At 49.3% G+C, this 25,959-nt stretch overlaps 1 protein-coding gene across 1 annotated transcript; it reads right to left on the reverse strand.

Annotated features, from left to right (window-relative positions):
- Positions 1-1,171: 1,171 nt before the first annotated feature.
- On the reverse strand, positions 1,172-20,627 carry PCIF1 (phosphorylated CTD interacting factor 1). Its single transcript, XM_075011747.1, has 17 exons — positions 20,506-20,627; positions 20,177-20,289; positions 17,834-17,972; positions 17,492-17,616; positions 16,874-17,011; positions 15,529-15,656; positions 15,165-15,319; positions 14,768-14,915; positions 14,484-14,567; positions 13,355-13,454; positions 12,967-13,129; positions 11,335-11,507; positions 9,862-9,948; positions 9,170-9,354; positions 3,859-3,952; positions 3,233-3,408; positions 1,172-2,271 (listed from the first exon to the last, which is right to left on the reverse strand). Exons 3-17 carry the CDS (start codon positions 17,955-17,957, stop codon positions 2,025-2,027), a joined length of 2,127 nt encoding a protein of 708 aa, XP_074867848.1. The 5' UTR covers positions 17,958-17,972; positions 20,177-20,289; positions 20,506-20,627; the 3' UTR covers positions 1,172-2,024.
- Positions 20,628-25,959: the final 5,332 nt, after the last annotated feature.

Genomic DNA, 25,959 nt, shown 5'->3' on the forward strand with positions numbered 1-25,959 from the left:
AGGTGACCGTGGCTCTCCAAGGTCAGTCTGCACAGCTCCATGGGCCTGCATGGCATGCCAGGGAGAAGGAAATCTCATAGTGCAGTGAACAGTCCTTACCAGATGGGCCCAGCTTGTAGCCTCACTGCTAACTGGAGACAATGCAGAGGCTGGGGGCCCCCACCCAGACCTCAGAGAAGGTCCGAGGGCAGGAGCAGCAGCAACACCCAGGGCAGATGGCTAGCATGAAGCCTGTGCATCACAGTGCCTGATGCTCCAGGCCACACCACCAGCCATGAGCACACCGGCTGGGGGGTTTCTCTGCCATCCACCCCACTCCCCAGTAACCAGGTCAGCGAGCTCAGGGACACAGCAGGAGTGCACATAGACTAGTGATTATGGCTACGTCTACACGTGAAGCCAACATCGAAATAGCTTATTTTGATGTAGCAACATCGAAATAGGCTATTTCGATGAATAACGTCTACATGTCCTCCAGGGCTGGCAACGTCGACGTTCAACTTCGACGTTGCGCGGCACCACATCGAAATAGGCGCTGCGAGGGTACGTCTACACGCCAAAGTAGCACACATCGAAATAAGGGTGCCAGGCACAGCTGCAGACAGGGTCACAGGGCGGACTCAACAGCCAGCCGCTCCCTTAAAGGGCCCCTCCCAGACACAGTTGCACTAAACAACACAAGATACACAGAGCCAACAACTGGTTGCAGACCCTGTGCCTGCAGCATGGATCTCCAGCTGCCACAGCAGCAGCCAGAAGCCCTGGGCTAAAGGCTGCTGCAGACGCTGACCATAGAGCCCCGCAGGGGCTGGAGAGAGAGCATCTCTCAACCCCCCAGCTGATGGCCGCCATGGAGGACCCGGCAATTTCGACGCTGCAGGACACGGATCGTCTATACGGTCCCTACTTCGACATTGAACGTCGAAGTAGGGCGCTATTCCGATCCCCTCATGAGGTTAGCGACTTCGACGTCTCGCCGCCTAACGTCGAAGTTAACTTCGAAATAGCGCCCAACGCGTGTAGCCGCGACGGGCGCTATTTCGAAGTTAATGCCGCTACTTCGAAGTAGTGTGCACGTGTAGACACAGCTTATGAGAGCAGGCAGGGTAAACCCCTTCTCCCACAGAGGGTCCCAGGCTCCCTAGATGAGGAACAGCACCAACACCAAGGGGAGCTGTAACGCTGGCTTTTAATGTCCTTAAGAACTAGGAAACAAATCAAAAATAGACTTGACTTTGCTTTCTTTGATAAAAGTAATAAAATGGTTATTTGCGGTGTTAAATTAATCCTTACAAAACAAAACCCAGGAGGTTAAATAAAGCCCAGAGGGCTCTGGATAAAAATCACAACTACAAAACAGCTGCAAAGACCTCATTACACACAAAGAAATTCCTCTTTTCTGCTTCTCTTTTATATGGTAAACAGCGTCGGCAAACACAGAACTCGTACATGTGGAAAGGAAACACAGATGCTACGGACACAAACCTGCAGGGAGCGTGGTCACCACGGACAGAACTATTTACACTATGGACATGGAGCTGGGCTGGTGTCAAGCCAGCAGGAAGAGCCTCTGGCCCCTGCTTGCTTCTCTTGGGAATGCCAGGCTTCAGCCAGCTGCCAGGTGCCTCCTCTTAGGCCACAGCTTTGCCAGACCATCCATCCGTCCATCTGTGCAGCCGTCCCAGCTCCAGTTGCCTCCTCCTCAGAGCTTTAGTGTTTGAAGGGGCTGCAGGCGCTTCCTATGACAGCAGGTTTGGTGTCCTAGCCCCTCGGCTAAGGCAGTGGCTGATCCTCTTCCCCCAGGGTACGAGGCGAGGAAATCCCCCTGCTCTCTAGCAAGGAAGAGGCCCTGCAGGTTCCCAGGAGAAAGCAAGCAGTGTGGAGCTGCCTGAAGAGAGTCCCCCACAGGCCCAGGGCTACACAGCCAGCAGTCTGTCCACCTGCCACAAACCTCCCCTCCTCTGGAGCATGGGCTTATCTTTGCACCCCCTGCCATCCTGTCCTCGCACACTGCCCTCAGCAAATTAATTGGCATTGGTCTCGCGGCTGGTGCTCTGCTCTCGACCAGTCTCTCGCTCTTTGTCTGCTGCTGAGGAAGTGGAGGAGGAAGAGGAGGAGGAACCTGTGGAACTGAGGGTCCGTCCCGAGTGCTTATAGGCTGTAACCAGCTCCTGCAGCCGTTCTGGCGTGGGCTCCCATTTGGTGAAGCCTGCATTGTTCTGGAGGAAGATGACAGCAGTGTTGTGCACGGCTTTGTAGTACATCTCCTCTCTGCAAGGGAAGAGGACAAAAGGCCCTCAGTACTTGGTTCCAACCAGTCGCTCGGCTGCACCCAGACCCTCCCACGGCAGCGTCGTTGCCACCTCCCTTCCCCTCTGTAGTACTGAGAAATAGCCACGCCCTGTTCTCAGAGAGCCAAATGGGTGAGTTCACATTCTCGCATGCAGCCCCTCACTTGTACTGTCCTGACCAACCACGCTATCTCTGTAGCTAGGAGCCTGCTGTGAGCTCCAGCGCACCCACACGAGTTCAAAGCCTTCCGAAAAACCTCAGCCAGCGTTACTTCCACGGATATGGTAAGCACGTGCTGCAGCACCTTTGGGTCCTGAAGAACAGGAAGATGCCAGAAGCTCAACAAGCGAAAGGAGGGAACAACCTACAGATCTTGCAATGCAGCTCCTACTCCAACAGATGCAGCTGGGCACTCCTACCATCCCAGCTATGGAAAACATGTCTTAGGCAGCCTGGGCCAAGGAGAGGTGGTACTTGAGCACGTGCTGCCCACCAAGCAAGCCATTAACCTGCCATACAGAAGCCAATGGTGAAACTGCCCCAAGTGCCTGCTTCTTTTTAACTGCTACTGAGTGGCAGAGGCAATGGGACATTCACTACCCCAGAAGGCTCTACTGCTCAGCCACCTCAGACACTTGCAGGCTAGTGGCTCACAACTCTTGTCCACAATAGCCTATGAGACACGTCTCTGTTCTGACCTATGACCCTCAAAGGAGGCCAAGGACACTAATAGTAGAGTAATATACTAGGCAAACATGGTGACCCTTGATACTGGCTGTTGAGCCCAATCTGAGAAGTGCTCCAGGTTCATTTCGAATAAGTCAACCCACTTTTTTGGGCCTGTTCCATGCCCTAAACAATGCCAGCTTGGAGCAAGAGCCTCTCTGAAATATGCTACACCTCAAGAGCATCTCAAGGAAGACTTGCAAGAAAAGCTTACTTTTTGCAGATATGCTGAGACCCGCTCCGGTATTCATGATCAAAGGCTGGCAGGATGAGCTGGTGTCGTTTGAACTTGCTCTCCTCCATGCGAGTCAAGGCTGGCGTTGGAGGGTCCCTCCATTCAGGGATGAACACGATGAAGGAGAGAGGCTCATTGGAGCTCTCCAGTAGTTTCTAATCCACAAGGAAAAAGAACAGTCTTAGACCTGAGCATGTAACAAGCAAGACGGGCTCTATAAGAAGAGAATGTGCCCTTCTCCGAGACCAGCAGCAGAGCTGTCACAAGTCCTCAGTGACCTGCTGATCCGCAAGTCTGCCACAAGGATGAAGAATACCAGCAGAGGGTAAAGAGGACTATCTCTGTCCACGCTGAACAGTCACAGAGGTGTAGACGTGTTAGTCAGTACTCCGACAAAACAAAGCAGCAGACATGTAGCACTTTAAAGAACAACAAAAGTACTTATTCGGTCACGAGCTTTCATGGGACAGACCCATTTCTTCATGAAGTGGGTCTGTCCCATGAAAGCTCATGGCCGAATAAATCATTGTTGGTCTTTAAAGTGATACACGTCTGCTGCTTTGTTTTGTCTCCGTCCAGGCAGTGATGGAGACGAGCAAACATACCTCAAAGTGAGACACCATGGCATCCATCAGTTCCTCACAGAATGGAGGATTTGCCTCAAAAGAGCCACTTATGGGGAAGAAATCCAGGAATGGTCTGAAGGGAACCAAGGAGAGATCCCAGTTAGGGAGGCGCAGCTGTTAATGCGAACATCTTACCAACATCCTCATCTGCAAAAGTGTAGCCACATGGCCAGACACAGCCTGACTTCTTAGCCTGCCATGTTTACCTCCTCTGTGGCACAAAACCGTCACTAAGGGGAGAGAGTCACTGGGGACACAGGCTGACACAGGCCTTGGTTCCACAGTTCACTATTTTCAATCTCTTGTTGCAGCACCCTCTTCCTTCAGAATGAGGAGAACATACACCCACAGACCTAATTAACACAGCCCTGTTCATTTTACAGCCAGTCCATACCACATTCCCTCACATCTAGGCATGGAGTAAATCACAGAAACTGAAGGCTGGAAGGGTCCCCAAAGAGTCATCTAGTCCAGGCTGCACCAAGTATACCTAGATCCCCTGAGGGGGGTTCCTCCAACCGGTTTGTAAAAACCTCTAATGATGGAGATTCCACAACCTCCCTGGGAAACCTATTCCAGAGTTTAACTACACTTAGCATTATAAGGTTTTTCCTAATAGTTAACCTAAATCTCCCTGGCTGCAGATACTTCTTGCCCAAGCTCCAGAGGACATAGAGAACAACTGGTCACAATCCTCTTTATAACAGCCCTTAACAGATGTGAACAACATTAAGTCCCCCTCAGTCTTTTCTTAAGATTAAATATGCGCAGTTTTTAGAACCATTCCTCATAATAGGTTTCCTAAGCTTTGTCATTTGTATTGCTCACCCCGGACTCTTTAATTTGACCACATCATTCATAATGGGACAAAACAGAGGACTCACCAGGGCTGAGCAGAGTGGAAAAACTAAGTCCTTTGTATTATGACACATCTGCTAATATCACCAATAATTATTAGCCTTTTCCACAACTGCATCATGGTGATAATTCTCAATTTGTCATCGCCTGTAACCTCCAGAAGCTTTTCAACAGTACTTGCTTTTACTGAATTTCACCTTGCTCTGTTCTGATCAATTCTCCAATTTGTCGAGATCATTCTGAATTCTAATCTTGCCCCTCCCAAAGTGCTTGCTACCCCCCCCCCACCCCCACCTTAGAGTCATTCCCAAATTTGATAATGGAATGAGGATGTGCTCATCCATATCAATCAAAATATCGTTCAGTACCAGACCCTAGGACTGAATCCTGTGGGACCTCACTAGACACATCCCCCCAATCTGACAGCAAAGCATGGGTAAATATTCTGAATTTAGTCCTTCGAGCAGCTGTGCTCCCACCCTATTGTGAGTCCATCTCTGGGCCACATTTCCCTAGTTCGCTTGTGAGAACGTCAGGTGGGACTGTCAAAAACCTAAAAAAAAAAAAAATCAAGACACAGCACATCTACCCCTTTCTCTCCTCACTTGTAGGGTAGCAAAGCTGTCAAATGAAGTTAGGTTGGTTTGACATGATTTGTTCTTGACAAATCCATCCTGGCTATTCCATATAGTCCTATTATTACCTTGCGATTGCTTTCAAGTTGATTAATAGTATCAATTTCCCAGGTCCTCTTTGTTCTCCTTTTTAAGGACAGGTTCAAAATTTTTGCCCTTCTACCCCTGAAGCCTTACTTCTCCTCCACAAGTTCGCAAAAGATAATGGGTCTAAGATTAACAGAGTTATTGGTACATAAGCTCTCCCACTTCATCAAAAGCATATCATTTTTGCAGATACAGACTAACACAGCCAGCCCTCTAGTTTGGAGATTGTCTAAACCAGGTGTGTCCAACCCACGGCCCTGGACAGCTAGTAATGCAGCCCCACAAGATCGTAAACTTTTAACATTATTATTATGTGATTTTTAGCGATATTTTTCATGACTCGATTGCGCGGTACTCGAGCGCAGACTGCGTAGGCGACAACGGAACACTGTGTAGGGGAGGGCTCAGCGCAGTGCTAACTTCGCCTCCCGCGCCCACCACACACAGTCAGTCGAATCGAAACCCGCATGTGTCAGACGTTATGCGCTTGTGCAACTTGGCAAGTAAAACGCAAAGATGACCGATAATACGTGTGTGATATGATGTTTGTGTGCCTGTGAAGACAGGCGTTTATTGTTATTAACCCAGCAAACAAACGCTAAGTTTTTTTGATGGGAAGCAGACATGTAAGTTTTCTTATTTAATTATTGCACTTGGGCTTGTTGTATTACTTCGTAAAATTAAGTTAAAATAAGTTAAAATAGTTTTTTAGCAGCTGTGGTGGAGTAAGTACAAAAATGAATCAAATAGTTTTTTGCTCATGATATTGATATAATTACATATACAACATCACTAATACTAGAAAAATAAATGGTTGCTTATTTTAGTAATTTTATCCGAGCATAGCTTCAGCATTGTGTCAAAAGAAAACAGAACCCAAAAAAAGAAAAATCGTGGATGAAGGAAGAGTGTTCAGCGAAAAATGGACAGATGAATACTTGTCAAGACAAATAAGGCACTATGCTTAATTTGTAGGGAAATTGTGTTAGTTTTCAAAGATTACAATTTGAAAAGACATATCCAAAAACATGCTGCCAAATTCGATGCATATCAAGGAACGTTTCGTAAAGACAAAATAGCAGAACTGAAAAAAAGTCTGTCATCTCAACAATTTTTTTTTTTAAATTACAACTCAGACAGACTATTGTGAAAGCTAGTTATGTGGTAGCAAATCTGATTGCAAAAAAATCAAAACCATTTGCTGATAGTGAGTTTATTAAGCAATGTATGGAAAGCTTGGCAGATATAATTTGTCCTGATAAAAAACGGATTTTTCTAAAATCAGTTTGTCTCGCCAGACTATAGCCAGGCGAACTGAAGAAACAGGAAAATCTATCAAAAGATTTGGAGAGTAAAGCTGCTAATTTCAAATTTTATGCTTTGGTGACAGATGAAAGTACTGATGCTACAGATACGGCTCAACTTGCCATTTTTATTAGGGGTATTGATAACGAATACAATCTCACTGAAGAAATGGCTTCTTTGGTGCCATTAAAAGACAACTAAATCTCTTGATTTGTATGAAGCAGTAAAAATTACATTAAAAGCGATTTTCTTTAACCTTTGCCAACATACCTGGTATAGCTACTGGTGGCGCCCCAGCTATGGTTGGTTAAAAAAAGAGGTACTTATAAAAACCTGATAGACGGTGCAATTGCCGCCGGCAACTCACGTTTGACGAAATATCACTGCATCGTACATCAAGAAAATTTATGCGCGAAAGCTTTAAAAATGGATGATGTCATGCAAATTGTCATCAAAGCTGTGAATTTCATAAGATCCAGGGGACTGAATCATCGCCAATTCCAGGAGTTCTTTAGAAGTATGGATGCTGATTATGGGGACATCATTTACTTTTCTGAAGTAAGGTGGCTAAGTCGGGGTAAAATGTTGAAAAGATTTTATAATTTGCTAAATGAAATCAAAATCTTTTTGGAATCAAAAGGAAAATTTGTGCCAGAATCTGAAGATGAAAAATGGCTCACAGATTTAGCATTTTTGGTGGATTTGACCGCTCATTTAAATGAGTTAAACATGCATCTTCAAGGTGAAAAATCAACTTATCTGTGCTATGTTTCAAACGATAACAGTGTTCGAAATGAAACAAATTATGGCTAGTAACAGAGGAAGCCGTGCTAGTCTATACACTATCAAAACAAAAAGCAGTCAAGTAGCACTTTAAAGACTAGCAAAATGGTTTATTAGGTGAGCTTTCGTGGGACAGATCCACTTCTTCAGACCATAGCCAGACCAGAACAGACTCAATATTTAAGGCACAGACAACCAAAAACAGTCAGCAAGGAGGACACATCAGAAAAAAATAATCACGGTGAGCAAAATCAGAGAGTGGAGGGGTTGGGTGGGGGGGAGGGGGGAAGGTCAAGAATTAGATTATATAGGGGCCTATAGTGACTCAGAAAGTTCCCGCTTGTCTGCATACGGGGCTCAATCTAATTCTTGACCTTCCCCCCCCCCCCACCCAACCCCTCCACTCTCTGATTTTGCTCACCGTGATTATTTTTTCTGATGTGTCCTCCTTGCTGACTGTTTTTGGTTCTCTGTGCCTTAAATATTGAGTCTGTTCTGGTCTGGCTATGGTCTGAAGAAGTGGATCTGTCCCACGAAAGCTCACCTAATAAACCATTTTGCTAGTCTTTAAAGTGCTACTTGACTGCTTTTTGTTTTAAATTATGGCTAGCTCAAGTTATGGCAAATAATTTTATGCATTCTGATATGCTGGCTAAACACAGTCCTGTGAACAGTGAAAAATATGCAGCCTTGCTTTGTTTTGATACAGGAATTTGATAATGGGTTTCAAGATTTTTCGAAAAAATCATCAATTTTTTGGCATGTTTGTGACCTCGTTTTCAGTCAACATAAATACATTACCTGCGAATTTTCAAATGGAATGTATAGAGTTGCAATCAGACATTCAACTCAGAAAAATGTGATCATGTCTGTTTAGACTTTTATAAGTCCTATCTTCCCAGAGAAAAATATCCCTCGCTTCACAATCATGCCTTATTCATGTCATCACTTTTTGGCAGTACGTACATTTGTGGACAATTTTTTCCAAGGACGAAGCACACAAAGAGTAAAATTAGATCAAAATTTTCTGACGAGCACCTTGAGAACTCACTAAGCATTGCAACCACTTCCACCGAACCAGACATTGATGCATTGGTTTCACAAAAACAAGCTCAAACATCCCACTAGTTTTATGTTTATATTGCCCTCTTTTGTTTTAATGTTATAATAAAAATACAAAAAAAAGGAAGTTTGTTACTTATATACATTAACTATATTATATATTTTATATGCGGCCCAAGACAATTCCTCTTCACTCAATGCGGCCCAGGCAAGCCAAAAGGTTGGACACCCATGGTCTAAACCAATCCATCAAGTACTCTGGGATGAATTCCCATAGCCACTAGTGACTTGAATGTATCTAATTTAATTTTTCTTTAGCTTCTTCTGGCCCTATTTAGGCTTGCATTCTTTCCTTCTTCTTGTTGGTTTTAACTCTTTGGCTCTCTAGCCACCACTAACCTTTTTAGCAAAAAGACAAAACAAGCAAACAACTCAGTCTTCTTGCTGTCATCAGTTATTAGCACCCATGAGTTCTCAAGTGCAGGATAAGAGTTCCCACCCCAGCAAAAATGCACACACATACGTATACACACGGTGAGGGCAGGGAACGTAAGACTCACCCCCTGGATCCAAAATACCCATCTGTGTCCAGGAAGGCCGAACAGTACTGTTTAAAATAGCAGTTCAGGGGTGAGGCAAAGCATTCAAAACTCACTCCAAAGAGCTTGTGGAGGGCTTCAAAGACATGCACCGGGAGCGACCCCTGCAGGCCAGTTCCTTCATACAGACCAACACCAAACATCATCTGAGGAGAGAAAACCCTCCGAGTGAGTGAGTGACTCCCTAAGAGTTGTGTGCCACCAGTGGTCCGCTCTCACTGCACTGACCCATGCACAAAACTGACAGCACCCGTCTTTGCCCCTCCCTCTCAAGGTGTCCAGACCAGCCAGGAATGCCCTCCAGACACTTCATCGAACTGGGCCCCCCCATCCCCGCCGTCGTTCGTCACCAGTGTCCACACGCTCCTCCCGATGAACTCCCCTCACCAGGAACTCAGCCTAAGAGCAGCAGGTTCTAGCTGTATGCCTGCGCACTTCTCCTCGCTTGAGCACTAACACCAAGATCACAAGATAGCTCTCCAGTGCAGCACCCTATCTGAAAGCCTTGGAGGAAACCCTTTTTTAGCCCAGCTTTGCCCCATCCTCAGATCTGTAGCTGTTTTCTGCTGGGTTCCCCAAAGCACTGCTCATGTGTCAGTATTACAGTTCCTCCAGACCTGCCTGCTGCCCAAAAGCTGAGAAGGAACCAGTACCTGATATCGACGGAGAAGGCACCAAACCCTGGGCAAAAACTTCTCACAGCCAGAGTCGTCAATGCAACTGTACCGGTACAGAAGCCACTGGAAGAGAAACCCAGATCATTAACAATGGCAATAAAGAAGCAGGAGCGTTAGAGCCACAAGATGCTGAAGAGACAAGGAATCAGAGCTGGTAGGTGCTAGTGCAAAGGAATCCCAACTCCTGAGAGAAGCAGGGCAATGACAGGCACAGGAGAGGGGCGTGCTAAGGACTTCAGAGAGCTCTCCAGCATTTTTCAGGAACACATCTTTTTAATGCGGCCAACTGCAGGCTAACCACAAGAAGGAACTTACCTTTCACCAGAGACCCCACAACAAGAGAGGAGCTTGGGGTGGGTAGGCATACAACAAAAATTAGGAGGAGACTGGGGGCCTACTTCAGCAGTGGTCCCTCTATTTTTCCAACCCATGGGCGGAACAATTTTTGTTATGTGCACAAAGGCATGTGCACCACCAAGAGAAACATGTTGCCCACTGAGGATGGCTGTGGGAGCTCTGCAAATCTGCTGGGCAGCACCAGAATCTCTTCCAGACAGCCGCTGAAATGCTCTGCTTACAGGGGCCACTGCTCTTCAGGTGGTACTCCCTGTCTGCAAGACAGGTGTCATCCTGATTTCAGCAGGTATTTCACACCCCAGTTGCAGCTCGAGGCCTCTGTCAGGTGGGACCCCTGCTCTGCTAGGCAATGCACTAACATTACAAAAGGACGTGGAGTTTACTGCTTTTCCAATTCTTTATTCCATTGGGACTGTCACTTACTTCATATTTGTACAGGCCTATCATATCTGATCAGACTACTGATCCCTCGAGTCCAGCACAGGTCATGATCTGATTCTTCAAATGCAAAGAACTAATAATAAACCTAAGCAGCTGAGCAAAGTAGCACATGTGCAGAGAGAAATTCCTTTCTGTCCCAGCCACTAAAGCAGCTAACACGCTGAAACAAGCGAGCGTGTATTATTTTCATTTGCATTATTAAACATTGGAAGTCTTAAAGTTACCTAGCCACGGTCCTTCCTTCAGTGACCAGAAAATGACAGATACTTTACAAAACACCTGCACGCTAAGCAATTGTCGTCTTTTGTTGGCTCCAAGTGACGAATGGTCTTTTATGAGTGGCCTAAAGACAAAGGGCTGGATAACGGCAGGCAATGACCGCTTTTCAGTTAAACCCTTCAGCATCCTGAGCCCATGGGAGACCTGTCCACAAATACTCCTTTGAAAAGTTCACAGTCACACACAAGGCTGCCTTAGTCTCCTCCACACACTGAGTTCTCAAATGCTCTATTTCCTCTGATAGTAAGGAAAGTGAGCAACAGCCTATGACAGGGTGCGTGGGGACAAGGAGAGGGCAGACCTCACCCAATAAAAGCCAATTCAGAATGGCGAGTTGCTCTTGTGTGTCTCATGCTGATGTGCCACCCTTACCAGCTTGCTGAAGTAGTTGCGGCTCACTTTTACCATCTCCCCCTTGTACCGCACACATGCCACATTGTTCTCCACATGCATTTCCACACTGGGGACTGGTGGGGAAGGGATGGCCAGTCTCACGGGATAACAGTATACGAGCCGATCGTGGACCTCTGGTGCTTCTACTTCAGCTGTGTGGAAGAGAGAGTCATGTCAGAAACCAAGCACACTACCAGGACAGGACAGAGCAGGGCACACACCTCTACCCCAAAGACATGAGTGACAGGTCTGTAGCCAAGGGGGTAGGCCTCACCCCAAACACAGACCTTAGACTCAACTCAGTGGCACTCCTCTAGCTGTAACACAGTAACGTGAACACTGCAGGCAATCAGCCCTGAGATTTCAGGGAACATTCTGGCTTTTTGTGCCAACCACCAGACAAGACAGCTTCTGATGAAAGTCAAGGCTCTGGGCTAGTACTGCAAGAAGAATCTCTCTACAGCCCCTTGCTGATGCTTACACATCAGTGGCGACTGTTTAATTGGCTGTGGGGAAGACTAACTTGGACTCAGGCCATGTCTGTACTAGCACACTCCTAAGCAACCAACGTTTTGGCAGCGTAGAGCACTCACTGTCCACAGCACTACATCAGCAGGAAAGCACATTCTGCCAGCATAGTTACTGACACCCACTGGGGGTAGTTACATATCCAGTCAGCATAGAGCAGCTACATGCGAGACCATACAGCCATGCATCTGTGGCAAAACAGCTGCGTCACTGTAAGGTCATTAGTGTAGCCACAGCCTAACACAAATAAGATAGCAGGTTTTAGGGGAGGAAGCAGGGACCACGATGAGAGGACAGAGCTGGGGGAGGGCAGGTATTTGGTAGGCAGGAGGGGATACTGGTCATCTAGTCCTGGGAAGGCGGAGGGGACGCAAAGGGAAAGGAAGGAGCCCCAGACAACTTCGTGGATGCCCCACCCTAGAGGAGAGATTAAGGAAGGAGGATGAGGACTGGTGGGCACACAGAGCCCCTAGCCTAGCTTGATGGTGGTAGCAAGACTGGGATTTGAAGTCCAGCCCTTGGACTGCAGCAGAGAGGAGAGCTGCAGGGAGGTTATGTAACAGAGGGGGCATGAGAAAGGAGCAAATAGGCAGCTAGTACGGTGAATGAAGGAATACAAGCAGTCCCGGATTTGTGCACTACTCTCAAAACATGTGAGCCCCTAGCGTGGATCCCTATTACTTGGCACTCGTGTGTCCAAGAGACCCACCTGCCCTCTGCTCTCCTCCTGTGCTACTAGTTACCTGCCATGTTCCCTCTAATCTTCTCCACCCAGGAGCAGATAAAATGTTACATGAACCAGTGTGTGACTGTGCACCACCAGAAGAAGCATGAGCTCAGCTGTGGGCACTCTGCTAATCAGCCAAGCAGCACTGGAATCTCTCCCAATCAGCCGCACAAGCACCCGGCTTACAGGGAGCACTGATCACCAGACCTTCTGCTTCTTCCCTAATCAGATATGGCTCCAAGGATGCAGAAAGCCCCCTCACCCACTACGAGTTGACTTTGAATGGGACATGCTAGATTCCACTGCAACGTACGTCACTCATGTCATGTGACATTTGTACTGAGCTTGCTACCTACCAGATATATTGTGCTCTTTGAGGATGCCAAGATGCTTCTCCCGGATCCGCTTGACATATTCGAGCGATATGTGGTATATCTTACTGCAGATGCCTTCAACCGAGTCCTTGGCTGCAGCAGACACATGGGGCCCACACTGTTTACGCAGGTGCTCAAGGCGGTCCTGCAGAGTCAGAAAGAGGCCCTTACTCACCAGAGACACCAATCCTCCATCAACCGTGCATCAAATTTACTTGGATTTCTATTAAAGTTCCCCATTCTATCTCACAAGGCAGCAAGAAAGTGAGAAAACCACCAGACGGCTCGATGTGGAGCTTTTCTAGGCCCTTCACGGGCCTCCGAACTTTCCTTGTGTTCAGCTGTACTAAGCTAGAAAGGGGAAACTAACCATGTAGTCTTCTTTAGAGGCTGAATGGTCCCGCCGCAGCCAGCTGAACGTGTCCTCCACATTCCATTTGACCACTTTCCTACTGTCTGGCGATGCACTCCTGCTCGCAATGCAGAAAGAGGCATTTAACCCACAGCTCCCATGACACGTCCCTTCCCAATACTGTGCCCTCTTATCAGTAAGGTACTACAGCAACATCTTCTTCAACGTAGCGTCCTCTCACTCTTATCCAGGATTCCCGCGGGCAGATGCCTGCTTGATCAAAACCTGCCAGGCAGTCTCCACAACATGATGTAGATGGCTGCACAGCTCTTCATAAGAGAAATGAAGCAACTGCCTTATCTGACCAATGATCCCCTCACCTATAAGTATCCACTACTGGAAACCTCAAAGTTCCTCCACGATAACAATAAAACTTAAACAAAAAACTATCAATGGAAGCTACAACTGTCTAGCTTGGAACCACATTTGGACTGGACTATCTGTAAAGGATTTAAATGTTTAGGTCCTTGAGAGGATGCTCTGCCTTGCTCCAGCCACCAATGCTGCTTAATGAAAAGTAATAAGGCATCTAGCTGTGAGATTCTCACAGCCAGGACTTCATCCTTTCTTCCTGACCCTGAAGGCTCTATAACCCTTGACATTTTCAACCTATTCTGTGCCCTGCTCTCCCCAGTCAGAGAACTCCTAGCAAAAGTAAAGGGTGGGCCTGTGTGTGGCAATATTGTCCTGCAATGGAGAGCCACACACAGTTCACATGCAGCATGACAGTGCCATTTAAAAGTGGTTGCTTTTTCCTACCACTGGTGCCTACTGTGCCTCATCCTACTTAGGACCAACTGGGCCTTCTCCATACCAGGCATTTCACAGACTACACACTCTTCTTTCCAATCTCAATAGCGTACATTTTTCCCGAACTATCATGCCCTACTGACTCCTTCCCCACAAGATGCAACCAATCATTGCAATGCCTTTCTTGGTGTCTTTTTCAGTCCGGCTTTGTGCTCACTGAGGTGACCAATACTGGTAAGAATTCACAGGGGTGGGGGGCGGCAACAGCCGCTTCTAGAAAGGCCTTGGAATAGTCTCTGCTCTCAGAGATGGATTAACTGCAGGAGACAAGCCCAACCTGGATTCAATAAGCCGTTTCGCAGCTTCAGCATATTTGAATAGCAGTCGCTTGGCTTCCTCGCGGAACTTGATTCGGGATAACCTGCAACAGACACATTTTAGTCAGCTTCCCAGGTACCACATCAACAGGAAGCATCAGGTCCAGCTCCCACCCTTCACACACGCCTGCTGATGCAGCACTGGGGAAAGTAAAACTCAGCAACAGAGAATCCTCTAGGTCTACAGGAACCCCTAGAACGTCACAAACGCAGAAAGCCCAAAGGTGCAGTGCTTGAACAGTACCTGATGGGAATGTCATTCATGATTTCTCTAAACATGGAAGGAGAAACTACAGGCTCGCAGTTGCTCGGCAGTAGTGGGTCTGTCCCTTTATCCACTACCTTCCGCTCCAACATCCAGCGATTAAAGGATTCACGTGGCGGATCAATCCCTAGAGGAACAGAAAAATAGATTTGCCTATTACTATTTAGTATTATGGTGCTAACCAGATGTTTGGATCAGGGCTCCATTCTGATGCACGCAATCTCTGCTTGATGAGTCTACAGTTTAGACTTCCATCTAAGAGCATACTAGAACCACACACAGAAGGCAAAAGGCAGAGAAGGAGACACAAAGATGAGAGAAGCAGGGGAAAACGAGACTGGAGAGCAAAAAACACAGCAGTGGGGCAGGAATTTACCCTCTCGCTGCTGGCAGAGCTCCCGATAATGCTGCCGCAGCTTCAGTATCAGATGGGATCGAAGCAGCTCCACCTCGGGGTGCAGAGGCAGCACTTCAGACGGAGCCCTCTGCTTTATCACTGCATTTGTTTGGATATCCAGATCCCAGTACACTCTGCAGCAGAAGCAACAGCTGTCAGACTGGTCAGATACTTAACCAACTGTCTCCATAGATGTCACCTTGGGATGTATCAGCAGTCAGAAGACTGAACCACCCATCCACTCCCCACATCAACCCAAAACTGAGGTGTTCCCCTTCACAGGCATGGGGTAGGTCTGCAGTCCCCAACTTGGTGAACAAAGAACACAAGCAAGACAACTCACTCAGTTGGTCGGAAAAGAGCTGCTTGTTTATCTTCAGAAAGGACACCACATATCTTCAAAATAGGAGTTCCTGGAATACTGGGAGAACTGGGGACTGGCTGGGCAGTAGAATTCCCTGGAACATCCACCTGAGAGTGAGAAATGCCAGTCATTACACTGAAAGTATGACAATGGGGCATCATACCCTTCAAGTCACTCCCTCAACAACACATAAGTCAGGAAGCCCAGCTGACTGCTAGAGACAGAGCATGTTCACATTTTCTCTGGCACACACACGCACTTAGATTCCCCCACTGCTCAGCCACAGTGCATCTTCCAGCACAGAGGCACACAAGTGCCTCACTTGCACAAGTACAGTAACTACTGGGTATAAGTCTGAGTCTGATTTTCCTGTTCCTTGGGTGCCAAAAGACATGGGCATGAGATACTAGACAGGAACTGTCCTCTGACCTGGAACAGTTCAGATGACTGAGATCCAGACTCCCTTGATTTTGATTTCTAACACAAGCCACAAACATGGGAAAAAAAGAACAGACTGAAGACAGTGCCTTTGTAGAGGGCTTCCTTTAGAATTAGGATTCTCTGCCATTCTACAAATCCTGACAAATGAAATGAATATTTGTCCTGTCACAGCACAGTGAATACCATTTTGTAAAAAACTTTTCTGAACAGAAACTCTCAGAATCTGCAACAACTGAACATAATTCACTTGAACACAATCATCTGAAAGCTCATCTTCAGCTTAACCTTCCGTCTTAATCCAACCCTTACTCCTCCCGTTTCCTCATTTTTCAGAGAATGTTAAAATTCAAGTACCAGGAGTAGCAGCCATGTTAGTCTGCATCTGCAAAAACAACAGGAAGTCCTGGGGCACCTTACAGACCAACAGATTTTGGAGCATAAGCTTTTATGGGCAAAGATCTACTTCATCAGATGTAATGACGCTATATCTGACAAAGCAGGTCTTTGCCTGTGAAAGCTTATGCTCCAAAATATCTGTTAGTCTATAAGGCGCCCCAGGACTTCTCAATGTTACAATTCACCAAGTCCAATTACCACCTTTTCCCCTTTAGTGTGTATTTCTCTGCTCCTCAGGTATTCAACAGTCTTAGCCCTCAGCTAGACAGGCTGTTTCTCAATACTCAAAATACATAGCCACAGAGTCTTCAGTTCTTGTAGAAACTCCATGAGTAATTCACCTGTCACCTGCTGGCCAATTCTTTGGTAGCCCTCTTATCTTAAAAAAAAAAAAAAAAAGCCAAAAAAAAACCCCTACGGCATGAAGTTCACTGTCTAGTCTATCTTGGGCATGCTTGAGAGCACCTTACAGAAAACAAGGACTCACCTTAGCTTTCTTCAAGCTGTTACCACTGGGCTGCACCTCCTCAGAGAGTCTCCTCTTTCTTGGCTTGCCCTCCGGAGTGGTTTCCAACACTCCTCCTTCTGCAGGCATTGGAGCAGCATTCAACCCCAGAGGGTCTGACTAAAAGGATTAATTACAGACCATTAGAAGAAGAATCATTAGCTCACAAGTCGTCCACAGCCCCATAATCCCAACTGGAGGGAACACAAATGAGCCTCTCTCATTTCATTGCCCCAGTCGCTCAAGTGGAGAGAAACTGGGGCATGACAGGTTGACACATGCAGAGAGTTCAAGTTCTCTCTCTTCTGTTTTTGCTGCAAGGTTTTTTGGATGGAACCTTGGAGTGACTTTGTTCTCTAGGTAATTAACGAGAACAGGAGCAGCCTCTGGGATGATTCCCAACAGTCTCTCTTCCTCTCCCCTTCCAGTGAAAAAAATTAGCCAGGGCTATATGAGACTTGTGTAGCAGGGTAAGCTGCTTACCAACACCACCCTGCTGCCACCAGACATTTTCAGCTCAAAAGCAAAAAAAGATCCTCAGAAGATCTCTCTCCACAGTCCCATTCCTAGAGCAGCCCCGTGTAACTTCCAGTTACTCACAATGACGTCGTGTTGTCCCAGGACAGGCATCTCCCACAGTGACTGGTTGGTGAAACGGTTGAAGTAGTAAGGGCGATTTTCCCGTTTGCTCCAGCACTTTTCCCAGCCAGCCTGCACCAGCTCATCTGGACAAGAGGAGAAGTATCAGCACAAGAGCAGCCCTGAACAGCAACCCCCTTCCCCAGCCCCCATCATACCACTTGTGAAACTGAGAGGGTGGGATCATCCCAATTCCCCTCTACCAGTCCAGAGACTCCTTCCCCTAAACTTCCTCCTCTCCCTCCACACTGCCAATGGGCTCCAGAACCCTATCCCTGACCCCCCGAACAGCAGAACAAGCACCTGGCAAGTCCTGCACCAGTCGGATTGGTTTTGGGGAGCTGGGCTGGTTCTGGTTAGAGGTACCAGGTGAGTGACTCATCAGAGACGTTTCCTCCCCGTGGCTGCCGTGATTCTCATTGGCCATTTCTCAGCACATACACTAGAGAAAATAAACACAACTAACACATCAAATCATAATTTGTTCAAGGCTAGCCCTGTGCCCAAAGCCAGTTCAACAGCTGAGCTATAGGAGTACAATCCCACATCAGCAACACAGAGCTTGAAAACAGGGGAAAAAGGCAGCACCTTACTCACAGGCAGAAAGCTGTTACAGATGCCGGTTAACCTAATTACATGTGGATTAACAGGAACTTGGAAATGCACATGCTGGTGAAACACTTAAAAGCAGCAGAAATATACACCTTACAGCTAGACCCCATCTGAAAGGTCAAGTGTCTGATCCCTTATTTGCCAACCTGAGAAAGAAATTACTTCTCACCTGATAACATAAGCAGATCTGCCCTCACCCCATCCCCTGTTCCCTATAAGTTGAGTGAGTGCTTGGCTGGCCAAGCGGCAGAGATCCAGGTGCAGCCCAGCTGGTCAGCAGAGCACCCATAGCCAGCAGCATGTGTTTCTTGGTCAGGCATATCCGCACATCAAGTTTATTCCACAAGTGGATGGAAAAAATTCAAGGAAAAGCTGCTCCCGTCTCAGCCAGGTCAACAGCAGAGCACACTCATCTAGCACAGCTTACTCTCTGTTACTATTCATCTGCTCTAGTAACCTTTATGAGAGAACACAGGCTTAAAACAATATATACATAAACCGTTAGCTTTAAACATGAAACAGCTATTAAGCATTCATACACTAAAAACAACTCCAGTGCTCTATTAGAAAACCAACCACGGAGATCCACAGATGCAAACATAGGTCACGAGAGAAGAAATGCTTGGTCTTATCACTGATTTGTTCCAGGGATTTATACCAATTACTGTACCTCTGACCTCCAGTTTCCCGATCTGCAAAACAGGGGGTGAGGCGCCTATCTAACCACACAGGGAACAGCAGTAATATAGCACTTGAAAACAATAACAAAACGATGTATTCAGTGATGAGCTTTCAGATGAAGTGGGTCTATCCCATGAAAGCTCGTCACCGAATAAGCCAGTCAGTTTTTCAAGTGCTACATTTCTGCTATTTTGTTCAAGTACAGACTAACATGACTACTGCTCTGTTACTATCCACAAAGGGAAACGTGAAGGTTAATAGGTCACACTGCTAAAACACGAAGGCCGCATCTACACTATGCCTCCCTATCAGAAGGGGTATATAAATACCCCTGATTGGAAATGCTAATGAGGGACTAATCTGAAAATTCAGTGCTTTATTTGCATAATGACCACCAACACGAGTGTTAAAAGTCCTGCTTTCAAACTGAAAGCTAGACATATAGACTGGGTTTATTTGAAAGGAAACCCCAATTTCAAAAGCACCTTTCTTCTGAAAAAATATATTTAGCTAGTGTTTTTCCATCCAGGGAGGTTAAAGCACTTAAAGTATCATCTCCATTTAGAGAAAGAAAATGGGAGCAGAGCGATTCTTCCCAAGTCACTGAAGAAAATGCGGCAGAGCAGACGAACTCAGGATTCCCATCTCTCTGCAGTGGGCCATGCTGACGGGAATCCTTAGAGAAGCTGTTTAGCCTGTAAGTTATCAACACTGAGATTTAAAACTGATCCAAACATAACCATCTACAATGCTGATTTATCAGCCCTGTGTACAGGGCTTTACACACACGATATCCGGCCTTTGCCTCAGCCGGTTCATAGCCTGTAAGCGGTAACTACCACAGCGGGAAGACACACAAGGAGCGAGCGAACAGAGCCCAAAGCAGCACGATTTGTTCCATGTAATCAACAGGGGACCCTCACACCTCCCTCTGCCTAGCCCCGGCGAAGGGCCAACGCGGGAAGTGCCGATCGGCGGCAGAGGGGAAAGACGTTTGGACGGTATTTCCCCTCCTCCCCAAGGCACCGCCGCTCATCGCTGGGCGGCTCTCGGGTGCCGGTCCTGCGGCACCGCGCACGGAGCTGTCACCGCTCCACGACACTGCGAGCTCGCACCAGTCCCAGCCCGGGGGACGCCTTCGCCCGGCAGCGACCCGGGCGCTGACAGCTAACGGGGCTGGAGCCGCTTTTAGCGGGTCACCCCAGGGCAGCTCGCAGCTCGGCACGACGCGCGCCACCAGAGCGGGACGCGCAGCAGCCGCCGCGCCCACGGCGGAGCGGGAGCCCGGGCCCCGAGCGGGGCACTCGGCCGGACGCGGGGCGCGGACAGCGGAGGCGCCGCCCAGGTACTTACAATTGCGGGGTAGGTCGCGGGCCTCTGGCTCCTCTCCGGCGAGGCCGTGCGCTGCGCGGGGCGCCGGCCGCATCTTCACAGCGGGCGGGGGCGCGCCTGGCCCGCGGCGGGCGCTGCGGGGCGAGGAGAGGCCGCGCTCGTGAGGCAGTGTCCGCCCGCCCCCGCCCGGGCCCAGGCGGCAGGGGAAGCCCGCGGCCGGCCGGGGGTAAAGGCGCGCAGGGCTCTAAGATGGCGGCCGAGGACCGCCCCCCCCTCCTCCACCCCGCGGGTCCTTCGTCCCCCGTCACCGCGGTGCCGCCTCCCCAGCGCCAGCCCTGCCCGCCCGGTACCTGCGCACGGGGTGAGGGGCTGTAGGCACCGGCGAGCGCTCCGCTTCCTGCTACCGTCCCGCCTCCGGCGCGCCCTCCCCTCCGCCGCCATCTTGCATGGGGACACGGAGCCACCAGTGCGCAGCCTCCCACCCGCCCCGCCCTGGGCACTGCGCAGGCGCCGCCAGCAAAGTCACCCAGTGCGCAGGCGTGAGTCGTTTCACCTCGCGGCCCCAGGCAATGCGCATGTGTAGAAGCTGGACTCGCGCCACAGGTGCCCGCGCTACGCATGCGCCAATCCAACCGCGCCCTGTTGCCTTTCTGCCGCCATCATTAGTGTGGCAGGAGGAGGCTCGTCTCCTCGGGGTGGGGCCAAAGAGCGAGCTGGGCCGGGGGGCGGGGTTACGAACGCGGCGGGGGCGGGGCCTAGTCCCCAGCTCCTCCCCGCGGTGCCCTGAGCGCCGCCGGCCGCGCGCTCCCGGGCCGCCCCCGCGGCGCTGCAGAGCCCGGCGGCGGGCGTGGGGCAGACCGCCCGCGCGGGCACGGGGAGCAGCTTCGGCCGGTGCACGGCCGCTGCCCGCGTGCTCATCGCCTGCGCCGGTCTGCGCTTGGCGGGGCGATCCGTCCGCTTGGGCCCGGGGCGCTCTGCGGAGCGGGGCGTGAATCCGCCGCACGAGCGTACGGGGGCTGGTGGGATTACACGGAATAACTGGTCAGGGTGCAGCTAAGCAGGGCTCGTGTTTCGCTGCTTCCCTCGCAGTCCAAGTCGCAAAAAGCAGGAAGGGAAGATGGATGGAAGAAGGGAGACCTTGGGGGGGGGGGGCAAAAAAAACCCGGCACTGCCAGACCCTGAGGTGCAGCCGCCAGCATCCAGAGAGCGACTTTGTCTGCCCCGTGGGGAAAGCCAGCCTGCCTGCCTGCCTGCCTCGTCAGGGTGCGTGAGCACGACCCTGCGTGCTTAGCAGCTATTCCGCTTTCTTGGTAACTGTCAGTAAATAGAGAATACGACTATTACTGTGTAAGGCTTTTCCAGTGGCACAGATCCTGCAGACCCTCAGGGAATTACGCCCTGAGCCCTAGGAATTAGGTGAAGGTTGGAGTTTAAATTAACAGGGTCACACCTTGAGCCCTAAGGATTGGGTGAAGGTGAGTGTGCCCCTGTAGTCTGGAAAGGAAAAGGAAATGTGTGCGGGTAACAAATTTGGTGGAGAATACAGGCAGCCTAAGGTCGTTTGGACCAAATTGATCTAGCCTGACACAGCAATAGCAGAAGCAGAATAGTAGTAGTAGTAGCATCCTTCAGTCTACGTAGACTATGGATCGCACCCTTCGTAGTTCCGTTTGGCATCCTCATTTGCAGCGTCGGCTGTGACTGTGAAGACCCACACGAGAGTGACAGTCCTTGCTGCATCTGTTGCATATGTAATGGGTGTCTGGCAGGTCCTTGCTGTGCTTTCTGTGGGCTCGCGTCTCCTCTGCTAGCTGTCTGATCCTCAACTCACCCTTCTGAAGGCCCTTGTATAGTTCCTGCTTCCATCTGCTGCGATCGTCTGCCAGCTCCTCCCACCTGTCTGCCTTGATGTCTACTTCCCTGAGGTCTCTCTTGCAAACATCTTTGTAGCGCAGCTGGGGGCGTCCGTGAGGTCTTTTGCCAGAGGCTAGCTCGCCATACAGGATGTCTTTTGGGATCCTTCCATCGTTCATCCTGTGGACGTGGCCAAGCCAGCGGAGCCGCCGCTGCCTGAGGAGGGTGTGCACGGTTGGGATTCCAGCTTGCTCAAGGACGGTGGTGTTGGACACTCTCTCCTTCCACGATATTCCAAGGATGCGCCTGAGGCAGCGCAAGTGGAAGACGTTCAGCCTGTTTTCCTGGCGGGAGTACAGGGCCCAAGTCTCGCTGCCGTAAAGGAGGGTGCTGAGGATGCAGGCTCTGTAGACTTGCATTTTGGTGTGAGTGTACAGCTTGTTGTTATTCCACACTCTCTCGCTGAGTCTGGACAGAGTTGTGGCCGCTTTACCGATTCTCCTATTTAGCTCAGTCTCCAAGGACAGGGTGTCAGTGATGGTGGACCCGAGGTAAACGAACTCGTGGACGACGTCTAATGTATAGTTGTCAGTGCTGATTGATGGAGAAACAGCAACGTCCTGAGCGAGTACATTTGTCTTCTTTAGGCTGATGGAGAGCCCAAAGTCCTTGCGTGCTTTGGAGAACCGATCCAGCAGCTTCTGAAGCTGGTCTTCTGTGTGCGACATGACAGCAGCAGCATCTGCAAACAGCATCTCTCTGATGAGGACTTCCCGCACCTTAGATTTAGCTTTCAGCCTTGCAAGAGTAAACAGTTTCCCATCAGATCTTGGGTGCAAAAAGATGCCCTCTGTTGAAGATCCAAAGGCGTGTTTCAGGAGGAGTGCGAAGAAGATCCCAAACAATGTTGGAGCAAGGACGCATCCTTGTTTGACGCCGCTCCTGATGCTGAAAGCATCCAATAATGTGCCATCGTATTGGACGGTTCCTCTCATGTCTTTGTGGAAAGACTGGATCATCTTGAGTAACCGTGGTGGACAGCCCATCTTGTGGAGCAGTTTGAACAGTCCATCCCTGCTGACCAAGTTGAAGGCCTTGGTCAGGTCGATGAAGGCAATATAGAGTGGCTTCCTCTGCTCCCTGCATTTCTCCTGCAGCTGCCTCAGAGAGAAGACCATGTCGATGGTAGACCTCTCTGTGCGGAATCCGCACTGTGATTCAGGATACACCCTCTCAGCAATCTTCTGGAGTCTGCTGAGGATGACGTGAGTGAATAGTTTACCAGTGATGCTTAGGAGGGAGATTCCACAGTAATTGTTGCAGTCGCTTCTGTCTCCTTTGTTCTTATACAAGGTTATGATGTTAGCGTCGCGCATGTCCTGTGGAACCTCTCCCTCTCTCCAGCACAGGCACAGTAGCTCATGTAGGGGTTCCAGGAGAGTGTCCGTGGCACACTTGATTACCTCTGGTGGTATACCATCCTGGCCCGTGGCCTTTCCTACTGCAATGCTGTCGATGGCTCTCTTCAGTTCATCCACAGTTGGTTCCTGATCCAGTTCGTCCATTACTGGTAGGAGCTCGACGGCGTCGAGGGCTGCGTCAACCACAACATTCTTGCGTGAGTGCAGCTCGGAGTAGTGCTCGACCCAGCGCTCCATCTGTTTGGCTTTGTCAGCGATGACTTCACCAGATTTGGATTTCAGAGGTGCCATCTTGTTCTGGGTCAGTCCTAATTCCTTCTTGATGCCCTCGTACATTCCCCTGAGAAAACCAAAGTCAGCACTGGTCTGGATGCTGCTGCATAGCGCGAGCCAGTAGTTGTTGGCACAGTGCCTGGCCATCTGCTGTACTGTTTTTCTGGCTGCTCTGAGTGCTTGCAGGGTACTCTGGCTTGGCAAGCGTTTGTACTCCAGGAGTGCAGCGCGCTTTTTTTCGATGGCTGGAATCATCTCATCGGAGTTAGCTTCGAACCAGTCATTTGTGTTTCTGGCTCTTCTTCCAAACACCAACAAGGCTGTGTTGTACATTGTATCCCTCAGCTGCTGCCATCTGGATGTCACATCAGCACCCCCAGGGTTGCTGCGCAGATTCTCCTCGAGGGTTGCTCTGAACTTTTCGGCTCTCTCTGAGTTTGCCGTCTTTCTGGCATCAATGCGGGGCCTTCCAGTTGGTTTAGAGCGGTTCAGCTTCTTGGGAATCACCTTGAGTTTGGAGCAAACTAGCGAGGGATCTGTATCGCAGTCAGCACTATGATAGCTGCATGTCAGAAGGACGTTTTTGAGGTTATCACGTCTATCGATGACCACGTCTAGTTGATGCCAGTGTTTCGAGCGTGGGTGTCTCCATGACACTCTGTGCTGTGGCTTCGTTTGGAAAAATGTGTTTGTGATGTACAGATTGTGGTACGTGCAAAGTTCGAGAAGATGCTGTCCGTTTTCATTCATTTTTCCCACACCGAAGTGGCCTAAGCAGGAAGGCCACGAGTCACGATCGGCTCCAACTCTCGCATTGAAGTCACCCAGAATGTACAGTTGTTCGTGAGCAGGTATTTGCACTATGGCAGCACTAAGCACGTCATAGAACTTGTCTTTTACTTCCAGTGCAGCGTACAGGGTTGGCGCGTAAGTGCTGATCAGGTGGACAGGACCGGCGTGACTTTGAAGTATGACCCGAAGGAGTCTTTCTGATCCGCCCATTACTAATTCCACCATTTGTAGAAGGGTGTTTCTGATGGCGAAGCCAACACCATGCTCTCTGGGTTCTTCTCGGGCTTTACCCTGCCAGAAAAAGGTGTAGTCCTTTTCCTTTAGAGATCCCGAATCTGCGAGTCGTGTCTCTTGCAGAGCAGCAATGTCAAATTGGAGCCTCTTCAGTTCCTCATTGATGACAGCGGTCTTTCGGGTGTCGCTGATGTCCTGAAGATCTTCAGTCAGACCTGTCAGCATGGTCCGCACATTCCAGCAAGCAAGCTTAAAACTTTGATGGTTTCCTTTTCTTGTTGATTTTCTTATTGGTTTGCCTGGTGCTCAGATTTCAGGTCACTTGTCAGGTTTGGGAACCTTAAGCCTCACGCACCCAATGAGGCAGGTGAACTGTGGCGGGACAGTACCCTATTGGCTGGGGGCTGCCCAGCTTGAGGCGGGCGGTGACTGTCCAGTGAGATGCGATGATGTCTCCCACCGTCGGAGGGAACCCCTGGCGCTCATTCTCTACGCCAATCAAGCAAGAGCTTATAACCGGTATCTGTTACCTCCCATGGTGGTTCAACGCTGTTAGCGATGCTGGAGTACCTCTCCAGGCGCGAGCCTGGGCAATTATTGGGACCCTGGGCTGCCCAGACGCCAGTGTTCCCCTCTCGGCTTTACTGATGTCGTCCAAAGGAGAGGATAACGTCTACCTCTGGTACCAGCTCAGCGGCAGGAGTTGCCGGGTCAATGCCAGAAGTTGGCACAGAACCGCCTTAGGACTCCCCTCCAGATTTTCTGTCAGGGTTTACTCCCTTAGCCTTGCTCCTTCCCAGGATACCCCACAAGGCAGTAGTGGCATTGTGATATATGGTAAAATGTTCACCCTGAAGGAACAGAAGAGAAAGGAAACCAAGAAAGGGACCAGGTATTAGCTGAAGAGCCTTGTCTCCTTGCTAAATGGGTAGCAGAATGGGGCCCTTGCCCATGGGGACAAGATTCTTTCCAGGGCAGGTATGCCCTTGGTTCTGCTTGTAAAGGATTTGAAGCATTCTGTAATGGCATGAATTGAAAACCAACTAAAAAGGCTGTCAAAGCAGCAACAGCTTGGGCATTGTGGAAACTGTCACTAACCTCTCCAGCCCGGTAGCATGCCAGGGCCGTGTCTACAGTCAGCAGAATTTCGAAAGGGCCATGCAAATGGCCAAATCAGAGAATACTAGTGTAAGGAATGTGCCAGCAGGAACTCAGTATTGCTGAAGGCTG

Source organism: Carettochelys insculpta, chromosome 17 (assembly GCF_033958435.1).
Source record: "Carettochelys insculpta isolate YL-2023 chromosome 17, ASM3395843v1, whole genome shotgun sequence".
Classification (NCBI taxonomy): domain Eukaryota; kingdom Metazoa; phylum Chordata; order Testudines; family Carettochelyidae; genus Carettochelys; species Carettochelys insculpta.